This window comes from Spermophilus citellus, assembly GCF_964194105.1.
Source record: "Spermophilus citellus genome assembly, chromosome: 2".
Lineage (NCBI taxonomy): Eukaryota > Metazoa > Chordata > Mammalia > Rodentia > Sciuridae > Spermophilus > Spermophilus citellus.
In genome coordinates, this window is record NC_138183.1 from 247,446,928 (window position 1) to 247,468,568 (window position 21,641).

Here is a 21,641-nt window from a genome sequence, read left to right on the forward strand (position 1 = left end):
TGGGCGTATATAAGGGAGCTCGAGGGTGTTTGCTTCCTTTCAGAGAGCAACTACCCAGTAAGTGTGGGCTGTTCGCTGGGAGCGGGAGGCTTAGCTGAGGTGGTTGTGGGTGGGCTTGCAGGCCTCCTTTTCTTGGCGGAAACCAGGCGTGCGGTCCTGCTTCCCGTTATGTACGGAGGCAGAAGGAAAGGGTTCTGTCCCCTCGGCGTCATGTCTTCGGTGCCGGCGGTTTCCTGTCTGCCGGTTCTATCCTCAAGCGCCGAGACAAGGTTCTCCTTGGAGCAGCACAGGACTGAGGTCCAGCGGTCTGACAGGGTGCTCACGCCATCTTCTTTGGTTTCAGATCTGCGAATACCACCGCAGGAGCGTGAGCTGTCGTCTACCCTCTCCTCCATTCACCATTGCAACCAATAAAAGCTGTTCTTACTGGTAAATCTGTGTGCGTTTTTTGTTGTTTCGGTTTTTGTTATTTTTTTTCCCTTCAAGGCTGCGGATTTTGGAAAGGCTGTACGCCTTTTTCAGTGACACGGAATTTGCGGATCTTCCCTTGAGCTCAGGCCTTGTAGCAGTTCAGAGTGCACTTAACGGCAAGGTTCTTAGGCTGACCTTGACTTTGCCCGGACCTCCGGATGGCTGCGCTGCGCCGAAAACTCCTACTCTTGGGGCCCAGCCGCGCCTTGGCGGGTAAGAAAGATAAGTTCCTAGTGACCTGGGGGATCTAGTACCTGGAATTGTGGCTTTTAAAACCCCCGATAGCTCTACGCACTTGTACAAGTCCCTTCTCTCATACATAGGCACTGTTTTTTGCAGCGGTGAGATAGAACTCCAGCACTGGTGACACATACCTTCCTCCACCTTTGTTCATAGGTTCCCTGGCCAGTAGTTGCCTGGCAGACCGCTGCCTCTGGGATCAGCTCCATGCTCAGCCTCTGGGCAATGGCCCTACCTTTGACTGGTTCTTTGGATACGAGGAAGTTCAGGAACTCCTACTATCACTACTGCAAAAGGCACCAGCTGCCTCTCCACCGCGGGTGCTGGATGTGGGCTGTGGGACCTCAAGCCTATGCACAGGCCTCTACACCCAGTCCCCATACCCTGTCAGTATTCTAGGGGTGGACTTCTCCCCTGTGGCTGTGGCCCATATGAACAACCTTCTGCAGGGTGGCCAAGGTCAAACACCCCTATGCCCTGGGCACCCTGACTCCCGCCTCCATTTTATGCAGGCTGATGCCCAGAATCTGGGGCCTGTGGCTGCCTCAGGCTCCTTCCAGCTATTGCTGGACAAGGGCACCTGGGATGCTGTTGCACGTGGTGGTCTGCCTGGAGCTCACCAGCTGCTATCAGAATGTTTGAGGATCCTAAGCCCCAAAGGGACCCTAATTCAATTCTCAGATGAGGACCCTGATGTGCGACTGCCCTGCCTAGAGCAAAGATCTCATGGTAGGACAGTGACTGTGCAGGAGTTAGGCCCTTTCAGGGGGATTACCTACTTTGCTTATTTTGTTAAAGGCTCTCATTAAAGATTGTCTTAACCATAGTGTTTTCTGTTGGAAAGAGCTTCATCTTGGGAATATGCATGGCTGAGCTGTGCATGATGGCACATGCCTGTAATCCCAGTGGTTTTAGAGGCTGAAGCAAGAGGATCTTGACTTCAAAGCCAGACTCGGCAAAGGCAAGGCACTAAGCAATTCAATAGGACCCTTCCTCTAAATACAAACTAGGGCTGGGGATGTATGTGGTGCCCATGAATTCAATCGCCAGTACTGCCCCCTCCCCCCCCACCAAAAAAAAGAAACTAGGTGAAAGGTTGAAGAGAAAGACAATCAATGCTTACCTACAAAGCAGTTTCTAGAGACAGGAGACTATTTATTATTGGGTACCAAAAACAGGGAGTGGGGGCTTCCTGATATAACCTGTCCTCAGGAATACAAGGGGCATCTTGCTCTTCCTGTTCCCAGCTGAGTCTAGGGATGTTCTAGGGGATATCTGAAGTCCTCTGGGTTCCAAACCCAATCTGAGGGAAGAGGGGAGTAAAGAGCCCATTAACAGTAAAAAACATTCCTGATATTTAAAAATCATAAAGCTGGTCATGGTGGCTCATGCTTGTAATCCCAGTCAGGAGCTGAAGCAGGAGGGTTTTCAATTCAGAGCATCAGCAAAAAGCAAGGCACCAAGCAACTTCAGAGAGACCCTGCAAAATAGGCCTGGGGGTGTGGCTCAGTGATCAAGAGCCCTTGAATTCAATCCTCAGTAGTGGGGTGGGGGAGCCTAACTTCATAACCTTGATTATAAAGAGAAGTGTCTCATTGGATTGTTCTGAAAATCACAGGCAGCCATGGCTTGTGCCTGTAGAATCACGAGTTCAAGGCCAACTTCCGCAATGAGACCCTGTCTAAGAAATAAAAGGACTTGGGGATGTAGCTCAGTGGTAAAATGCCTCAGCTCAGTGTATCCAATACCCAGTAGCTCCTCTTCCCCAAAATTAAAATACAGATTAAAAAGTATCACCCAGGGCTGGGGATGTGGCTCAGGCAGTAGCGCGCTCGCCTGGCATGCGTGCGGCCCGGGTTCGATCCTCAGCACCACATACCAACAGGGATGCTGTGTCCGCCGAGAACTAAAAAATAAATATTAAAAATTCTCTCTCTTTAAAAAAAAAAAAAAGTATCACCCATTCTGACATGAAACTGCCCTCTTATTGTTCATCAGTCTTGTCAAATGCCTAGACTTTTCTCCCATATTTTTCTCTACCACATTCATTTAATACCTTGTGAAGAAGGGGATGCTAAGGATCAAACATGCTAAGGAAGCATGCTCTTTACCGCTGGCTACACCTGAAACCCCTTTCTATGTTTATTGAGTACCAATATGTGCTTGGCCCTGCTATCTGCAGGAGACAGTGAATCCATTTTGGCCCACAATAGAACATCCAGATCACAGTATCCCAACTGAAACAGCCACCTTCCTTACCTGGTTCTACACTTTGGTCCTGGAAGAAGGCCTCAGATTCTTCCTTGCCATCAGTGAGCAGCTGAAGTTCCTTTGACCATTGGAGACCCCCACCATCTTCATTTGCCTCCATGGCTTCCACCATAATACAGAACAGGTGGAACTTTCAAGAGGCAATCTAAGGGATTCCACCTCTTGGGTCCCCTTCTTCCTCTGGGAGAAGTCTTTTCTGCTGTCCTTTAATAAACTTCTAATTTCTACCCTGAAAAAAAAAAAAAAAAAAAAGAGGCAATCTAAATAAAGACAATGGGAATGTTGTGCACAAGTTGATTATGAGCCAGCAGCAGAACACAAGTTGAGGACATGCTAACCTGATGATCCTGGTTTCCTTCAACCCTGTTGAGCTCTTCTCTGTCCTTCCAGGAGGGAGTATTGATTTCTGGACACCAGGAGGATCCTGGACTATCTCTAGACCAAGGCCCATCTTCCTTGTTGCTCCTTGGCACAAGGGCCATGGGGGTGATTCTAAGGGTGCAAAATTGTTGAATGCGGGGGCTGGGGATGTGGCTCAAGCGGTAGCACGCTCGCCTGGCATGCGTGCAGCCCGGGTTCGATCCTCAGCACCACATACAAACAAAGATGTTATGCCTGCCTAAAAAATAAATATTAAAATTCTCTCTCAAAAAAAATATTGTTGAATGCCAAATAATGTACCATCACCCAGTGCACAGCACAGATTGCTCCTTTAGTCTTCTTCTTTTTTTTTTTTTTAAAGAGAGAGTGAGAGAGGAGAGAGAGAGAGAGAAAGAGAGAATTTTTAATATTTATTTTTTAGTTCTCGGCGGACACAACATCTTTGTTGGTATGTGGTGCTGAGGATCGAACCCGGGCCACACGCATGCCAGGCGAGCGCTCTACCACTTGAGCCACATCCCCACCCCTCCTTTAGTCTTCTTTGGACATGGCCCCTTAATCACTGTTCAGAGGAAGATGACACTCCAGGAGATTATGGGCCTTTCTGGGGAGGGGGGATGCTTGAGAGGTGGAATAGGAGCTTTATTTCTATTTCCTGAGACACTGGAAATAGCAGACAGGGTTGGAATAACAAGGACACCTGACTTAAAGCCTTGTAAGAGCTAATAATCTTGGAATTTCCTGGCTTACTGATTTTCCCAGGCTGACTTGTTTATTGCTGAGAGCCATTGCCAAGTAGGAATGACGCATGGCAATTTCTTTGTCAGCCTACCCCATGTTGCTTAGAGGAAGGACTCTCCATTGTGGAAATGGGCTTGTCTTAGACTCAGGTCATTTGCAGTGACATTGTATTGAAAGGTGACCTTGCTCAAGGACCAGGGCGGATCTGGGTTTAGGGCACTCCTTGGGTTTAGGGCGGTTCCAGGTTTAAGGTGTATCCTGCTGGGAATAGGGCGTATCCTGCTGCCTCCAGGCACCCGCTCCTTGAGTTCCCGTTGAGTTCTCCTGGGATTGAGAGAGTATTTTGGGATACAGAGCCCAGTGGAAGCGAGGATTTTCCCCAGAACGTGTGTGTAGAGGGCCGGTGACAGTTCAAGAATAAAGAGTTGCTGTTTGAATCTACAAGGTGTGTGGTGGCTGGTGATTTTGTGCCCAGCCAGACTGCGGCAGTTTATATGGATTGGAGCTAATGAATATTTATATGATGTTTATTATTTGACAGAAACACTTTTTTTGGAGGGGTGGGTACTAGAGACTGAACTTCTGGGCACTCAAACACTAAGCCACATCCCCAGCCTTATTCTGTATTTTATTTTGAGACAGGGTGGCACTGACTTGCATAGTGCCTCACAGTTGCTGAGGCTGGCTTTGATTTTGTGATCCTCCTGCCTCAGCCTCCTGACTGGCTGGGATTACAGGCGTGTGCCACCATACCCGCTCTCTCTCTCCTTTTTGTACTGGGGATTGAACCCAGGTTACTATGCCACTGAGCTACATCAGTAGCCCCTAGATTATTATTTTTTATTTTGAGACACAGTCCCACTAAGTTGCTTAGAGCCTTGCTAAATTGCTGAGGCTGTCCTTGAACTTGTGATGGTCCTGCCTCAGCCTCTCCAGTTGCTGGGATAACAGATGTGTGTGACCACCCCACTCTTTAACCTGCCTTACATATAAACTCGGTTATCTTTTTTTTTTTTAATGTGTCCAATTTTTTTTTTTTTTTAGACAGAGTGAGAGAGGAGAGAGAGAGATTTTTTTTAATATTTATTTTTCAGTATTTGGCGGACACAACATCTTTTGTCTGTATGTGGTGCTGAGGATCGGACCTGGCCGCACGCATGCCAGGCGAGCGCGCTACCGCTTGAGCCACATCCCCAGCCCCTAAACTCGGTTATCTTAAAACTGAGATTGTTACTATTAGGAGTCAACATTTTCCAATGCAGAAACCTGGGGCAAGGAACTTAAATGATTTTCTTAGTAGATACCCAGTTCGGGTTTTTCATCTCCGAACTAAAATTTGGTATATTACACAAGTTCCACAGGCTTCCTGGTTTAAAAGTAAACAAACGTCAACACCAAGTGTATGTATACCTTGAGGAAAAGTATTAACAACCTATTTGTAAGATAAACAAGAAATAGAAAATTATACCCATTCCCCACTTAGTTCTGAGTTGTTTCAGAGTTGAAAGGATTGGGAGGGGCCAATTGATTGATGGGTGTAAATATCCGGAGGAATGCTTTGTGCGGTTTTGAAAACGGCACAATACTACAGGAAATGAAAGCAGTTCTATTTCTTTTTTCTTTTTTTTTTAACATTTTTTTTTTTTGAGAGAGAGAGAGAGAGAGAGAGAGAATTTTTAATATTTATTTTTTAGTTTTCGGCGGACACAACATCTTTGTAGGTATTTGGTGCTGAGGATCGAACCCGGGCCGCAGGCATGCCAGGCGAGCGCGCTACCGCTTGAGCCACATCCCCAGCCCCAAGCAGTTCTATTTCTGATTTGAAAACTTCAGAGGGCAGAAAATGGGAAACTGTAAAATCCACAATAACCATAAAGACATGCATTCTCCTCCTAGCTCCTAGGCATCCTACTCTGGACAATGGGCCCGGTGCTTAGTCCTTGGTGCCAACAATTATTATTTTTATTTATTTGATACTGGGGATTGAACTCAGGAGCACTCGACCACTGAGCCACATCTCCAGTCCCATTTTGTATTTAATTTAGAGACAGAGTCTCACTGAGTTGCTTAGCACCTCGCTTTTGCTGAAGCTGGCTTCGAACTCACGATCTTCCTGTCTCAGCCTCCGGAGCCACTGGGATTACAGGCGTGTGCCACCGCACCCGGCTTGTGCCAACAATTTTTATATTATTATCGAACCTAGATGCGCTTTACCACCAAGCCATATACCCAGGGTCTCTAAGTTGCTAAGGCTGGTTTCAAACTTGTGATCCTCCTGCTTCAGGCTCCTGAATCCATGGGATTACAGGGGCGCGCCACCGCTGGGCCGCGTACCAACACTTAGAAGATTTGCTCAACGTCCCCAGGTATTTAGACCCAAGCGCTCAGGATTCTAAACGTTTCTAAGGCCAGGCTCTCTATACTCCGGCTGCTTCTCTATGGTTTCTACCGGTCGCTCTAGCCTGCGCAGGGGCCGGTGAGACGTCGTAGCCACCCTCTAGGCTGCCGTAGACTACGGAAGTTGTCTCGTTGGTTGCACTCAGCCATGCAGAGTGTGCAGAAAGTGCTCATGGTAGTAGCGGTGCTGGGCGCTGGGGCCGGCGTGGGGTCCGCGCTCTTTGCTCTGGTAACCCCAGGAGAGCTGCAGAAGCAGGAGATGCTGAAGGTAGGTACAACTGAGAATTCTGAGGAGGAGCGGGCGTACGGAGAACCCTGGACTGGTGTCCTGGTTTGTGAACTCCCTTCCTATTCCCAGGAGATGCCCGAGCAGGACCCTCGACGCAGGGATGAAGGGAAGAGGAACCAGCAGCTAGTGATGGCCACGCTGCAGGAGGCCGCGGCCACGCAGGAGAACGTAGCGTGGAGGAAGAACTGGTTGGTTGGCGGCGGCGGCGGGAGATCAGCGTGATGCCAAACCTGTCCGAGTGGGCGCTACGACCTTGGTTTGAGCGCAGATCACAGGCAGCCTTTCAGCTCCGTGAAACCGGCGGGGAATCCGGACCTCAGATACCGCACTCCAGTCCCGGAGAGCGGCCGCCGGGTGAGCATCGCACCCCCTCCAACTCTGCGCTGATTGCTTTAACGTCCACATCATCCGCCAAAGTCGTGTCCGGGGTCGGTTGTGGTGAACAGAAAGAACCAATAAATTCTGTGCCTCCCAAGTGAGCCGTGCAGTCGCACGCCTACTGGTGCTGAGAGATGTGCGGGTCATCGCTCAAGCTGGCTTGGGGAGCTCTGCTGAGCAGGGATCCAGCCTGCCCCGCCCCATAGTCTGAAGTTCTATGGGCTTAGTAACCACATTTTCAAAACAGGTCTTGTTATGTAAGTGTTACTTCTGGGGAAAACCAAGCGACATTCCCGAAATCGAAACTATTCTGGAAAAGCTTGTTAGCAATGGATGACATCTGTTCTTTGAGGGAGGTTGAAGAGGGGCATCTAGCACATATATGCCTTCTGTGGCCATTACTTAATCTCTGGTTAAAGAGGTTTAGAGAGGCTGATTTACTAGGGGTGGTCAAGATCTGGTTCAACTCCCGAATGTTACAAAACCTGAGTCTGCCCTATTTTTTTTTTTTTTTAAAGAGAGAGAATTTTTTTAATATTTATTTTTTAGTTCTCGGCGGACACAACATCTTTGTTGGTATGTGGTGCTGAGGATCGAACCCAGGCCGCACGCATGCCAGGCGAGCGCGCTACCGCTTGAGCCACATCCCCAGCCCGAGTCTGCCCTATTTTGTAAAAGGCCATAACTATCTCCAGGGTTATCAATAGATTATCCCTAACTCTGTGGCCCACACCTGTAATCCAACAGACCTGGGAGGCTGAGGCAAGAATATCACAAGTTCAAGGCCAGCCTCTGCAACTTAGTGAAATCCTGGCTGAGAATGTGGCTTAGTAACAAAGCACCTCTGGGTTCAATCCTCTGTACCAAACAATATAAATAAATAAAGGGGCTGGGAATGTTCCTTCATATTACTCCTAGGTTCAATTCTAGATACCGCAAATAAAAAAAGGCTAGCCTGCATGATGGTGCACATTTGTAATCCCATCGCCTGAGGAGGCTGAGGTAGGAGGATCTCAAGTTCCAGGCCAGCCTGGATAATTTAGTCAAGACTCTGTCTCAAAATAAAAATGAAAAATGTAAAGGGCCTGACATAGCAATGTAATGGGTCCTCTCCCCTCTAAAGGTTCACACTGTAGTTCTGAATCCAGTTATAGGACCTATTGGAAATGCCACTGAGAATTGAGATAAATCACTGGGGTTGCAGCCCCATTGTAGTCAGGTCCCTCCCCTGTTCGTTTTTGGTGCTGGAGATGTTTGAACCTAGGTCCTCAGGCATGCTAAGCACATGCTCTACTAACAAACTACACCTTCCAGCTTCTTTTTTTTTTTCTTTAGTTATCAATGGACTTTACTTATGTGGTGCTGAGGATTGAACCCAGTGCCTCATGCATGCTAGGCAAGTGCTCTACCCCTGAGCCACAACCCCGGCCCTTCCTTTGTTTTATACCCTGTGGTTCCCAAGCAAGATTGCAATTGACAAAAAACACTTTTATTGAATTGAGTCAAAACAATAAATAAAAGTTGTATAACACTGTGATGAACAGTTTATAATCAGAGATGAATGCTGGTGCTTTTTTCAGCTGCTGGATTGTAGAGTCATGTTCAATACATTTGTTGTGATCTTTATGGTGTAACTGGCCTCTTCCATATGCCCAGGAAGTGAGGAGAAAGTCAGTAGCTCTTTGACAGGAGACAGAGAGACCATCATGGGTTGGTGAGTCAGGACCTGAGCTCTAGTCAGTCTTCCTGTGGGTGTGCAGGTTCTAAGAAATTGCTACCAGTGTCACTTGGGAAAGCAAATTGTGCTTTGGTATCCTGGTCTCTAAGTGGGGATAATTATACCAACACCTAGATAACAAATATTATCTATAAATTTAAAACTATGTGTAATCCCAGATACTCAGGGAGCAGAGGCAGGATTGTGAGATCAAGGGCAGCCCAGGCAACCTAGATGCTATCTGAAAATAAAATTTAAAAAGGGCTGGGGGTGGCTGGCACTGTAGCACATGCTTGCAATCCTAGCAACTCAGGAGGCTGAGGCAAGAGGATTTCAAGTTTGAGGTCAGTCTCAGCAACTGTCTCAAAAAGAGCTGGGATGTGGCTCAGTGATAAAGCATATCAGAGTTCAATACCCAGAACAAGGTAAAAAGAGAGGTGGGAATATAGCTTGGTGTTAGAGCACTCGCCTAGCATGTACAAGGCCTGGGTTCAATCCCTAGTACCAAAACAAAACTAATCTCCCCTTTAGAAAGCGTATTTGTGAAGTACATAATACCTTAGATTTTTGGTATTGAGGACTGAACCTAGGAGCACATTACCGCTGAGCTATGTCACCATTCTTTATTTTGACATAGGGTTTCACTAATTTCCTTAGGCCCTCCCTAAGTTGCTGAGGCTAGCTTTGAACTCATGATACTCCTGCCTCAACCTCCTGACTCATTGGGATTACAGGCATGTGCCACCATCCCAGTTTAACACCTTTTAGTGTCTAGGAAAGCAGCCAAATGTGGCTGACTTATTCCTTACAACAGATGCACTTGCAAAGGTCACTAACGTTCCTTTCGATGATTATGGATCACCACTTCAAAAAACTATACTTTTAGTTGCTATTATTTACTGAGTACTTCCTAGGTGTGAGGCACTGTGCTCAAGCACATGTCAGTTATTGTGTAACCCATAGGACAACCCCAAGGAATACTATTATTCCTATTATTATAGTACTATTATTCGTATTCTACTGAAGAAACTACATTTAAAGAAGTCAAGGCACACAACTAGTCAGGATTTAAAGTTTATGCACCACTTTACCTGCAGGAGCAAAAGTCGTTTTTGTGATGCATTCTCTCCTTCCCTGGCTCGGCACCTCTCCCCTCCACCTCTGAGGCAGCTAAGACCCAAAGATTTAGACACAAGTCTCTGTTGGAGAGGAAAGGGATATTCTCCAAGTGCCTTCCCTTTAGCTTCTTTCTCTTCCTTGGTTTTGTCCCTCCCAGCCACTCAGGAAGGAGCCAGGCTTATACAGAACTCAGGGTCTATTTATTTGGAAGGAGATGTCAGTGCTTTATCAAAGATGAAGAGGTCAGAGAATGATGATGAAAATAAAGGCCCCTCAGCTGGGACATTTCTTGGCCACAATGAGGACAGCAGAAGGCACAAGTCCTAAAGATGGGGGAAAAAAAAGGCTTGAGCCACAAGAATACTTGTTTTTTGCTCCCCAAACTCCTGGATTCATGCCATCCCCACAAATCCCTTCTTTATATCCCTTCTTTTCCCTCCATTCCTCCAAATCCTGGCTTCTGGTCTCACATGCCATACCCAGCTCCTGCAGAGGCCGTTCCATGTCAGCTTCTGAGAAGGCCCGTCTGGGAAAGCCACTAAGCAACTGCACTGGGTCCTGGCCCCCTCCAGGTTCCTCCCCTCGGTGGAGCTCCACATAGAGCCTCACTGCTGCCAGCTGTTCCCGAGCCCGAAATGTCTGGGTCAGTGAAGTTCCATCTGGCAACCTGACCTAAGGGCAAGAGAGATTTCCAGTATTGTTAAGCACCAAAACCAATAAGGAAAAGAGTTAAAGTTGGCCCCTCCTTCTTCTTAGACTAAATCAGTATACCTACTATTTAAAGCACTTAATGAACAACCACTTATGCTCTGCCTTACTAAGTTTGAACAAGTGGCCCCAACTTCCTTGCAATTCAACACAGACAAGATTATAAAAAAAAATTCAGGATAAATTCCACATTGTGAAAGCAGCTGTGTAATGAACCAAATGAAAACAATGTAAGTAAAAGGATAAATGCTGAGTAAGAGGGAGGTATATGGATTTAAATATGACTGGAGCAGGTGAAATTTGATATCTTTTCTAAGAGTGGAACAGGTAGGATTTCAAGTCATGTACAAAGAAGGAAGAGATTTGGCAAAGGGAATGTAACTGAAATAAGCTCTGAGCTGGGCTCCTTATAGGTCAACAAAGGGGTTACAGGAGCAAGACAGGAATCAGAATCAGTACCTGTATGCGACACTGGTCATATTCCCGCTTGGTAGGAGGTTCCTGGCTGGGAGAGGAGGGAACAGGACCTGGCTCTGTCACTGGTGGGGATGGCCGAGAACCCACACTACCACCATACTGGAGAACAAAGTAAAACAGGAGTCAGGCACTTACCTACCCTCCAGAAATGGGTGGTATGGATGGTATTTACTCATGCTTCCCCTTTGAAGCTGGAAAAGGGTCTTAGTGTGCCTTTTGCATTATAATCACTGTCTTTTCAACACCCACCTTTTTGGCTCTCTCTGCTTTGTCCCTTTCGATCTTTTCTCGAACCCTCTGTCTGGAATGCAGACAGGAAGAAAATAGGTCAGACCTTAACAAACCAAATGTTGATTTTTTTTCTCCTGTAAACCAACATACCCATCACCCAGACCTGGCTGCTAACTCTTCAGCCTTTTCCCTCCTCCGCTCCTCAGCAGCTCTGCGCATCTCATCTTCCTGTAGTCTCTGGCGTGCAGCTGAAAGCTCTTGACCTTGTCTCCTGCGCTGTTTTTCTCGCTCCAATGCTTCCCGCTCCTCCCTTTCTTCACGTTCCCGCTGCTTCTGGGCCACCAGCTCCAACATCCTATGTTGCAGAAAGGACACAGTTCAAGAGAAATGGACACGCAATAGGAAGGGACAGAACAAAATTGGCTGATGTGTCCCAAAATAAATGAATGAAAGAACAGGGGTAGCAGTATAGCTCAGTAGAATAAATGCTTAGCATATTGAAATTCGGGATTTAAAAAAACAAAAACAAAAAAACAGAGAATAGGAAAAAGTCAAGGTTCTTCAACCAGACTTGTGTACGTATTGGGGAAGGGTGGAAGATAACCCTCAAAAAAGTTACCTGGGGGCTGGGGATATAGCTCACCTGGTAGAGCAATTGCTTATCGTGCACAAGGCCCTGGGTTCCTTCCCCAGCACCATCAAGAAAAAAAAGCTACTTTACCTCTTGGTCTGTTCTTGTCTTTCCTCTTCAGTCAAAACAGGTTTGCTTTCTCCGGCAGCCGTTCCAGGTCCTACAAACAAGCAGTATTATTACCCCGTCAGCTCCTCGTCGGGCCCGCCTGAATAATCACACCACGTCTCCCAGTGAGAACCTTCAGGGCCAACTTGTTCTGAGGGGGTGGGTTCCCGTCCCAGGACATGTCCAAGAGGAGTCTCTAAAGGCTCATCCACGTCGGGGTCATCTTCGTGCTCCATTAGCCTGGCAGGGAAATCGGCAGTGAGGTCAGCTTGAGACTGCTCCTCCCAGCAGCCCCCAATCCTCCGCCACCGAGTCTGAAGGCTCACCAGTCCATCGCAGCCTCGATGCCCTGGTTCCCAGTGAGGGCCAGAGCCTTCTCCCTGCGGGCAGAAACACCGTGAATAGCGCCTACGGACCATGGTGACCGTCAGGACGGGGCTAGGCTGGGGTAAAGGTCCAGACAGGTCCGCGGTCCCCCAGCCTGGCGGCCCGGGGTTGGGTGCTCCCTTACGCGCGTCCCCTGGGGAAGCCCATCTCGATGAGACTCTCCAGAGCCGTCAGCTCCGCCATGCCGCCGCCGCCGCCGCCTCCGCGGGGACCTGATGTGGCAAGAAGGAGGGTGGGAAAGGTCAACGCAAGGGAACCCTGCGCCCGATACCACCGATCGGGCGCTCGTTCACTCACCGGGCTCGGGACCCACCGGGGACACCGACAAGAAGAAAGGCGAAGGGAAGCGGAAGTGCCCAAATCTGTTTGGGTCACGTGGGGCCGGCGTGGACGGATGCCGCGGAGTGCCAGAAAACTCGCTGGCCCGCCTCCAGAATTTTGCGTGGGCGGAAGGAGCCCTACCAAACCCCAGTGCTCCCCCACAGTGCCCAAGAAGCGCCCTGAGGCTTGGAAACCCAAGAGCCGAATGAGGCCAGTTCCCGGAGTTTCACACTGCTTCGCCTTCCTTAAAAATTAAAATTGTGGCCCTTAAGTGCAATCGTTTGGAAAGTTGTTTGTCAGTGTTTCTCAGGAGCCATAGAAATGGTCATGCTCTTTGATCCACTCATCTTCGGGGATGAGCCATCCTGTGCCCGATTGCCAAAGGAATCTTTGCAATACACAGTATCTGAACCTGGGTCATCACCATGTCACCCCGGTCATCTAGTACAAGCCCAAAGGCTGACTTTCTCTTGCCCCCATGTTTTAGTTTTAAGAGCCCCACCTATAAAATGGACATAATGGTGACAGCTATGTAGGTGCCTCACAAGACGGTATGGCATAAATTATGGTAGTTACCGCATAGTTTCATTTCCTTCAAATTGAGGATAACCTGTGCATGTTGTGAAACAGGCCCTACACCTCATTTTGGCCTTTGCACCTACCAGCTCCTCTGCCTGAGATGTTTGGCCTCTTCTCTCCTCTTAGTTAACTTCTAGTTGTTTTTCAAGACTCCGGCCTGCAAGTTCAAGGCTAGCCTCCGCAATTTTGTGAGACACCCTCCCACCCGCAAGAAACTGAGTGAGACCCTGTCTCCAAAAAAAAAAAAAAAAAAATTAAAAAGACTGGGGGATTGGGGCTGGGGATGTGGCTCAAGCGGTAGCGCGCTCGCCTGGCATGCGTGCGGCCAGGGTTGGATCCTCAGCACCACATACCAACAAAGATGTTGTGTCTGCAGGAAACTAAAAAATAAATATTAAAAAAAACTCTCTCTCTCTCTTAAAAAAAAAAAAAAAAAAAGACTGGGGGATTGAGCTCTGTGGTAAAGCTCCTCTGGACTAAATCTCTAGTACCCAAAAATAAAATTTACAAAATATGTTTATTTAGGAGGTAGAATAATAATAATAATTAGATGCTGAGGGCCATTACCAAATAGGAATGACGCATCGAAATTTCCTTGCCAGCGTACCCCATGTTAAATGGACTTGCCTTGGAAATTCGCTGTGACATTGCATGTGTGTTTGAGAAAGGTGACCCTGCTCAAGGACAAGGGTGGATCCAGGTTTAGGGTGTATCCTGCAGGTTTTAGGAAGTATCCCAGTTTAGGATAATTTGGGTTTAGGGCGTTCCCGGTTTAAGACAATCTGGGTTTAGGGAAGTTCCAGGTTTAAGGTTATTGCTGCTGGGAATAGGGCGTATCCTGCTGCCTGAGTTCCCGTTGAGTTCTTGTGGAATTGAGAAAGTAATTTGGGACATGAATTGTGTGGCAGAACTTGGATTTCCCCAGAACGTGTGTGTAGAGGCCGGTGTGAGTTCGGGAATAAAGAATTGCTGTTTGAATCTACAAAGCTGTGAGTGGCTCGTGATCTTGTGCCCAGCCAAGACTGCGACAATTATAATAATAATAAGTTACTCATATTGACTGACAGGGTTGTAGCTCAGTGGTAGAGCACTTGCCTAGCGTGTGTGAGGCACTGGGTTCAATTCTCAGAACCACATATAAATAAAAAATAAAGGTCCATCAAAAAAAAAGTTACTCATATGGAAAATATATGTATGTAACAGGGTTCACTTGATGCTTGACTATCTCTTGTGGCTTTGAAACTTAGATTTTTTTTTCTTTTTCCCAATCTTCTTTTCCCTAACCTTCTCCTTCCTGACCTCCTCTCTGCTCTTCTTTTCCCTGATCTTCCCTGATATTCTTTTCCTTAAACTTTTCCTCCCTGATCTTCTTGATCTTCTTTTCCTGAACCTTCCCCTTCCTGACCTCTTCCCTGATCTTCTTTTCCCTGATCTTCTCCTCCCTGTTCTCTCCTCCCTGATCTCATTTTCTCTAAATCACCTCTATAAAAGCCCCCTCTCAGGCTGGGGCTGGGGCTCAGTGGTAAAGCGCTCACGTAGCACATGCGAGGCCCTGGGTATTGTGTTCTACTACAACTAAAAAATAAATATTAAAAAAAAAAAGAAAGAAAAGCCTCCTGTTCCTGCAAATGAGCAGAATCACAGCCTTTGGGACAGGAGTCCCCTGTGTTTCTCCTTTGCTAGCAAAGCAATAAAGCTTTTTCCTTTTTCTCAAGACCTTGTCTTCATTATTGTATTGGTTTCAAGGACAAGGACCAAGCTTTCAGTTACATGTACTTGAGGCTTAGTTGATTAACTCATATTTAATCATCATAACGGTCCCTATTCTGTATTATTATTAGTCATAGAAAACAGGTATAGAAAGATGAGATAATTCATCTAAGATCATAAAGGCAGTAGAAAGTAGCAGAGCTAGAATTCTACCATGCATTGTGTTTCACTAAACCTGTATGCTTTGTTGCCCCTCTCTATGGTAAAATGAAGAGCTTTTGAGTTGGGCAATTTAAGCAGGAATCCTATCTGAACTCCTTAGTTGTAATTTCAAACCCTTTAGGACTTCAAATCTCTCATCTTTTTTTTTTTTTAAGAGAGGAGAGAGAGAGAGAGAATTTTTAACATTTATTTTTTAGTTCTCGGCAGACACAACATCTTTTGTTTGTATGTGGTGCTGAGGATCAAACCCGGGCCGCACGCATGCCAGGCGAGCGCGCTACCACTTGAGCCACATCCCCAGCCAAAATCTCTCATCTTTGAAAAGATGATACTATCTCTTGGAATGTTCGTGGTAAGGATTAAGTGAGAATGCACGAAAAGCATGTCTTTACTAATAATAGAGTGGGTCTCCTCATTCATAAGTGAATGATTGCTGAGGAAATAGTCATTAAATAAAAAGTCACAAGGTAATCACTACAATGTAATGCCACATGTGTTCTAGATAACAATGTAAATTTATTCTAGTGGAGGCTGGGGATGTGGCTCAAGTGGTAGCACACTCGCCTGGCATGCGTGCGGCCCGGGTTCGATCCTCAGCACCACATACAAACACAGATGTTGTGCCCGCCAAAAACTGGAAAATAAATATTAAAATTCTCTCTCTCTCTCTCTTAAAAAAAAAAAAAAAGGGCTGGGGATGTGCCTCAAGAGGTAGCGCGCTCGCCTGGCATGCGTGCGGCCTGGGTTCGATCCTCAGCACCACATACCAACAAAGATGTTGTGTCTGCCAAAAACTAAAAAATAAATATTAAAATTCTGTCTCTCTCTCTCTCTCTCTCTCTCTCTCTCTCTTAAAAAAAAAAACACACTGAAGAAAATTTAAATGTTCCAATAAAGAGTGATGGCTAAAGTTCTTTAAAGTACATTCTTTTGTAGGAAATCATGAGGCCTTTAACATATAAGGAGGTTATGATTTGCCAATGTTCAACATTGTCTATGACTGAATAATGAGTGAAAAACAAAATATTTGTTCTTTGTAAAGAACTGCTCTGGGGCTGGGGGTGTGGCTCAGGCTGTAGCGTGCTTGCCTGGCATGTGAGCGGCCCAGGTTCGATCCTCAGCACCACATACAAACAAAGATGTTGTGTCCGCTGAAAACTAAAAAATAAATACTAAAAAAAAAAAAAAGAAATAAAAAAAAAATCACATTGTTTAAAAAAAAAATAACTGCTCTGCTTCTGGGAGGGGTGGTACCTGCCTGTAATCCTATTAGCTCAGGAGGCTGAGGCAGGAGGATTGTTAGTTCAAAGCCAGTATCAACAACTTATCCAGGCTCTAAGCCACTCAGCAAGACCCTGTCTCTAAATAAAATATTAAAAAGGGCTGGGGATGTAGTCAGTGTTTAAGTACCTTGGGTTCAATTCCCAGTACCCAAAACAAAACAAAACAAAACAAAAAAACTGCTCTACTAAGGGCAATTATGTCTTTTGCTGCACATCAGACCAAAAGCCTTGGGCATGCTAGGCAAGCACTCTATGACTGAGCTACATCCCCAGCCTAATGGCTTTTTATGTATGTATTTATTTATTTTTTACATGGGGATCTAACCCAGGGCCTCTTTCATACTAGGCAAGTGCTCTAGCACTGAAGTATACCCCCAGCAAGGGCAATTAAGGAAGAAGAGAAGTTTCACTTTGTATGTGTCAGTGTTACTTGAAACTTGTATGTGTTTGTTTTACAATTAAATTTTTAAAAAGTTAGGGCCAGGGTATAACAGTGGTAGACTGCTTGCCTAGCATGCACAAGGCCCTTGGTTCCATCCCCAGCTCTTCCGGGATTGGGGGAGAGGAGTTGTAAGACCAGTAAAGGTGAGGTTTATACTATGTAGCAATACAAAACAGTCTTTTCTATATCCAGCTTTCTTTTTTCTTTCTTTCCTTTCTTTCTTTCCAGTTCTGGGGATTAAACTCAAAGATGCTCTTCAACTGACCTACATTCCCAACACTTTTTAATTTATTTAATTTCATTTATTAACTTATTTATGTGGTGCTGGGGATTGAACCCAGGGCTTTGTACATGCAAGGCAAGCAAGCACTCTACCAACTGAGCTTTCCCCACCCTTTTTAAAATATTTTTTTTTTAGTTGCAGATGGACACAGTACCTTTATTTTATTTATTTATGTGGTACTGAGGCTTGAACCCAGTGCTACTCACATGCTAGGCAAGTGTTCTGCCACTGAGCTACTCAACCCTAACCCCCGCCCCGCCCTTTTTTTTTTTTTTTTTTTTTTGAGACAAGCCTCCCCTAAATTGCAGAGGCTGGCCTCAAACTTGTGATCTTTTCACCTCAGCTTATGGTAGCTGGAATTACAGGTGCTACATTCACTTAATTTAAAAATAAATCCAAGATGTGATTGCCTGAGGCATGCCTGTAATCCCAGTGGCTTGGGAGGCTGAGGCAAGAGGATCACAAGTTCAAGGCAGCCTCAGCAATTTAGTGAGACCCTAAGCAATTTAGCAGGCCCTGTGTGGGAGGCCAACCTTATGGGTGACTGAGTTACACTCCCCAGCTGGGTGCTGAGGCGCTCAGTCACAGAAATGGGTGTGTCTTGCTTCAGCCCCATGGGTGAAGCTATGCTCACCTGTTCCTTTGTAATATAACCCCTTGCCCTGTTTAGGATAGAATCTTCCATGGAAGTGCCTTGTGTGTGTCCCCTCCTCTTACTGTGCCCTTGGGTGTGGCCTACCCAGGTGTCAGTCAACCTGCTGACAGTGGACATCATGAAGATAGACTCAGCCCCCTGAAACCTGACCCCTTGCCTCATTTGAACAGCTTCTCCTCAATAAAAGGGGTCAGCATGTTCTCTCTCTCTCTCTCTTTCTGCAGACCCTTAAGGTCAGAGGAGCCGTCACAGCAACCCCAAAGAAAAAGGTATTTGTGTCTCTTGTGTGGTTATTTCGTGCAGCCCAGTTAGCCCAGTTTAACTAGAGTGACCCCTGAGCCTTTTAGTCGAGAGAACAGAAACCCAGCAGCCCTGTCTCAAAATAAAAATTAAAAGGGCTGGGGATGTGGCTCAGTGGTTAAGTGCCCTGGATTCAACCCCCATTACCAATAAATAAATAAATAGATAGATAGATAGATAGATAGATAGAAAGAAAGAAAGTATGTATATCTGGGGCTGGGGATGTGGCTCAAGCGGTAGCGCGCTCGCCTGGCATGCTTGTGGCCCGGGTTCGATTCTCAGCACCACATACCAACAAAGATGTTGTGTCCGCCAAGAACTAAAAAATAAATATTAAAAAAATTCTCTCTCTCTCTCTCACTCTCTCTTTTAAAAAAATTCTCTCTCTCTCCTCTCTCTCACTCTCTCTTTTAAAAAAAAAAGAAAGTATGTATATGACTATGAAAAATAGATATCTACACAGAGAATTGAAGGGATCATGAAAAGTGACAATTTCTTTTAAATTTCCTTTAATGTTATCACAGTTGGTATACAATAAACACAAATGGGGGATTCCTTGGTATTACTGTTGATCTGTCTTATTTTAATTAGCAAGAGCACAAATTTGTGCTCGACAAAGGCTCGGGGCTTCCTTCTCTTCTGTATCCCATCTCAGTCCTTAATCTCCACCCTCCTCAGAAACAGACTCTGATCCAGATATGCTCATCTGGGTAACTTAAGGAAAGGTCAAAGAAGACTGTGGCTCCAATCAGAAAATCTTATCCTGCAGAAGCTTATTCTCAAATGCCACTTAAGCTATGCAAAGTGCCAGAGTGGCAGTGTCTTTTTGTCCCCCCTCCACCCCTTCTGAGGATTGAACCCAGGGGTACTCTACCACTGAGCTACTTCCCCAGTCCCTTTTTTAATTCTGTAGTTTAAAACAGAGTCTTGTTAAATTGTCCAGGCCACCAAGCCCAAGAGCAGAACCCTTTGAGGGTGTATGACAGGGGCTGACTTACTGCAGCCAAAGGGCAAATCTGGCCTGCTCACTGACATATAAGACCCATGAGCTAAGAATGGGTTTTACACTTTTTAATAGTTATATTTTAAATGACTAGATAAGTACCTACATAATATCCTCAATATTATACTTTTTTGGGGGAGGGGGAGGTGCTGGGGACTGAACCCAGGGCCTTGTGCATGTGAGAGAAGCACTCTACCAACTGAGCTATGTCCCCAGTCCCCTCAATGTTATACTCTTAAACATGCAAAACCTACTTACTAACTCTCTGACCCTCTCTACTTCTGTCTAGCTTTCAGGCAGGAACAAAGTGGCAAGCCCTGACCTAAATAAACTCTTAGTTCAGAGACCCCCAGCTGCGGCCCAGTTGTCTGGCGCCAGGCGGCAGCGGGCTGGCCCTTCTGGGAGCCAGCTGGCGCTCCAGGTGGGGCTGGGCTGCTCGGAAGTCCCCCAGACCCTCATCAGAGCGCCCCTGCGGCTTGGGCGGTGGCTGCGCGGCGCGGACAGCCCCAGCGCTCGCGGAGGCAGAAGTGCCAGATCAGGGCGACGCAGCTTAGCAGAGCCAGGGCTGTGCCCACCCCCACGGCCGCGTGGATTAGGGTGACCGGTCTGGGTGGCACGGTGAGCCGGCCGCAGGGCCCGAAGGCCGGGAAGGACACCCCCTCGAGGTCCTTCCCACCTGCCTGGGACACGCGGCTCTCCCCGGCCTCATTACCAGCCACCACGCAAACCACATAAGCGCCCCCAGGCTTAAGTCCCTTCAGTTCCGCTCTGCGGACCGTAGTGTTGAGTAGGGGGCCCTTCTGCGGAGCCCCGCTGCCTTCCCAAAGCAGCAGCCGGTAGTGGTGGACCGGGGAGGAGGGGGCACACCAGTGGACCTCGGCGCGGCCCTCTTCGGCCACAATGCGCACTTCTCCTAGGCGTGGCGGGTCCGGAGGCCGGGCAGGGCTGGACAGCCCTGGGCACAGGCAGGCCACCGGCCTGGCCTTCTGCAACTCATTGCAGGGCACCTGCAGGTGGCGGCAACGGTCGTAGTCACAGGGGACAGCCAGGGAAGGTGTGCTCACCGTCTCATCTTCCTCCTCTTCCTCGAAGTCTTGAGGAGCCAAGGGCTGAGCTCTGGGAACCGACAAGGTCAGGGCTAGGAGCCACAGAAGGCAGAGAGAGCCCAGCATGGAGTCTGGAAGGGAAAGGGTGAATAGGTAAAGGCTGTCATCGGTGCCTTAGGGCCCCTGCCTGGATAGAACCCAAACACAACAGGGAATCCAGATGATAAAAGAGTTAAGAAGACCAGCTTCTCTTGACAAATGTTCCAAGTTACATGTTTGATTTTGGACAAAATGAAGCTCTGGTCTGATATATATCAGAGAAACACATGTGAGCAGCAACATTCGAAGTGCTAGAAAGTTAATGAATAAACAAAATGCTGGGAGGAGAAGGAGGGGAAAGGATTTACTCAGCCAAGAAAGGTGGTAGAATTCCCAGCTGCCACCCAGAGAAAAGATCTAAGTAAACCGAGGATCAGTCAGCAAGACATGCAAAAACCCAACAGGAAGACAGAAGTGAGAAAAGACAAAACCGGAGGAGGAAATGAGGATCCTGGACTCTTCACTCCCCACCTGTTATCTGTGTGAATCCTGTCCAAGGAGTCCAGAACCCCACCTGATCGCTCTGGCCCACAGCAGCCCCTCACTAGCCGGGAGACCTTGAGGGAGTGGGAATCTGCAACCAGATGTCTGGGGCTATCAGGTTGAGGAGTCCTGAGGATAGTAGGCCGCGCTGCCTGCACTGTCAGGTTGTATCTTCAATTTTCTTTTGGCTGAAAGCTTTTGTACCCTTCAACTCTGATGTCACTACCTGGCCCCCTTCTCCACTCCCCTCCCCACTGAGTGCCAAGAAGAGGGCTGGTCCGCTCAGAGGACCTGAGTCACGGGGCCAGGGTGGGGAAAGCCATGCACAGCAGTTTCAGCTGGAGCTCAGGATGCCTGGGTTCTGACAGAGGAGTGGAATGTGGAAAGTGGCCAGGAGCTGAGAATCCAAAGGCTGAAGTCATGTGAAGGGATGGGGAGGGAAATATTGGAGAGGGCCACCTGGCATAAGAGAGGAAAACAGCTGTGGACAGCATGGGGCCTGGGTTACAAAATGCTGTTTTGGTAAAAATCATACCACATGTATGGCAGTCATTTCCTGTCTTCTGCCTCCCAATGGACAGAGATGGGAGGGGTGTAGGGGCCAGAATGATGTATTCTAGCTCTTCAGACCCGCCCTAAATTATCCCCCTTCCATGAGACAAGTCACAT

At 47.2% G+C, this 21,641-nt stretch overlaps 4 protein-coding genes across 4 annotated transcripts; 2 read left to right on the forward strand and 2 right to left on the reverse strand.

Annotated features, from left to right (window-relative positions):
• Positions 1-63: 63 nt before the first annotated feature.
• On the forward strand, positions 64-1,537 carry CSKMT (citrate synthase lysine methyltransferase). Its single transcript, XM_081281397.1, has 3 exons — positions 64-443; positions 593-684; positions 868-1,537. Exons 2-3 carry the CDS (start codon positions 630-632, stop codon positions 1,518-1,520), a joined length of 708 nt encoding a protein of 235 aa, XP_081137523.1. The 5' UTR covers positions 64-443; positions 593-629; the 3' UTR covers positions 1,521-1,537.
• A 5,073-nt stretch (positions 1,538-6,610) lies between these two features.
• Positions 6,611-7,294, forward strand: UQCC3 (ubiquinol-cytochrome c reductase complex assembly factor 3). The gene is made up of 2 exons (XM_081281405.1): positions 6,611-6,769; positions 6,860-7,294. Exons 1-2 carry the CDS (start codon positions 6,650-6,652, stop codon positions 7,010-7,012), a joined length of 273 nt encoding a protein of 90 aa, XP_081137531.1. The 5' UTR covers positions 6,611-6,649; the 3' UTR covers positions 7,013-7,294.
• A 2,652-nt stretch (positions 7,295-9,946) lies between these two features.
• On the reverse strand, positions 9,947-12,914 carry UBXN1 (UBX domain protein 1). Its single transcript, XM_081281391.1, has 10 exons — positions 12,844-12,914; positions 12,671-12,758; positions 12,486-12,539; positions 12,293-12,399; positions 12,142-12,211; positions 11,584-11,775; positions 11,439-11,490; positions 11,172-11,288; positions 10,484-10,676; positions 9,947-10,327 (listed from the first exon to the last, which is right to left on the reverse strand). The coding sequence occupies exons 2-10, from the start codon at positions 12,727-12,729 to the stop codon at positions 10,278-10,280; spliced, it is 894 nt and encodes a 297-aa protein (XP_081137517.1). The 5' UTR covers positions 12,730-12,758; positions 12,844-12,914; the 3' UTR covers positions 9,947-10,277.
• A 5,925-nt stretch (positions 12,915-18,839) lies between these two features.
• On the reverse strand, positions 18,840-21,332 carry LRRN4CL (LRRN4 C-terminal like). The gene is made up of 2 exons (XM_081281396.1): positions 20,961-21,332; positions 18,840-20,521 (listed from the first exon to the last, which is right to left on the reverse strand). The coding sequence occupies exon 2, from the start codon at positions 20,514-20,516 to the stop codon at positions 19,803-19,805; it is 714 nt and encodes a 237-aa protein (XP_081137522.1). The 5' UTR covers positions 20,517-20,521; positions 20,961-21,332; the 3' UTR covers positions 18,840-19,802.
• Positions 21,333-21,641: the final 309 nt, after the last annotated feature.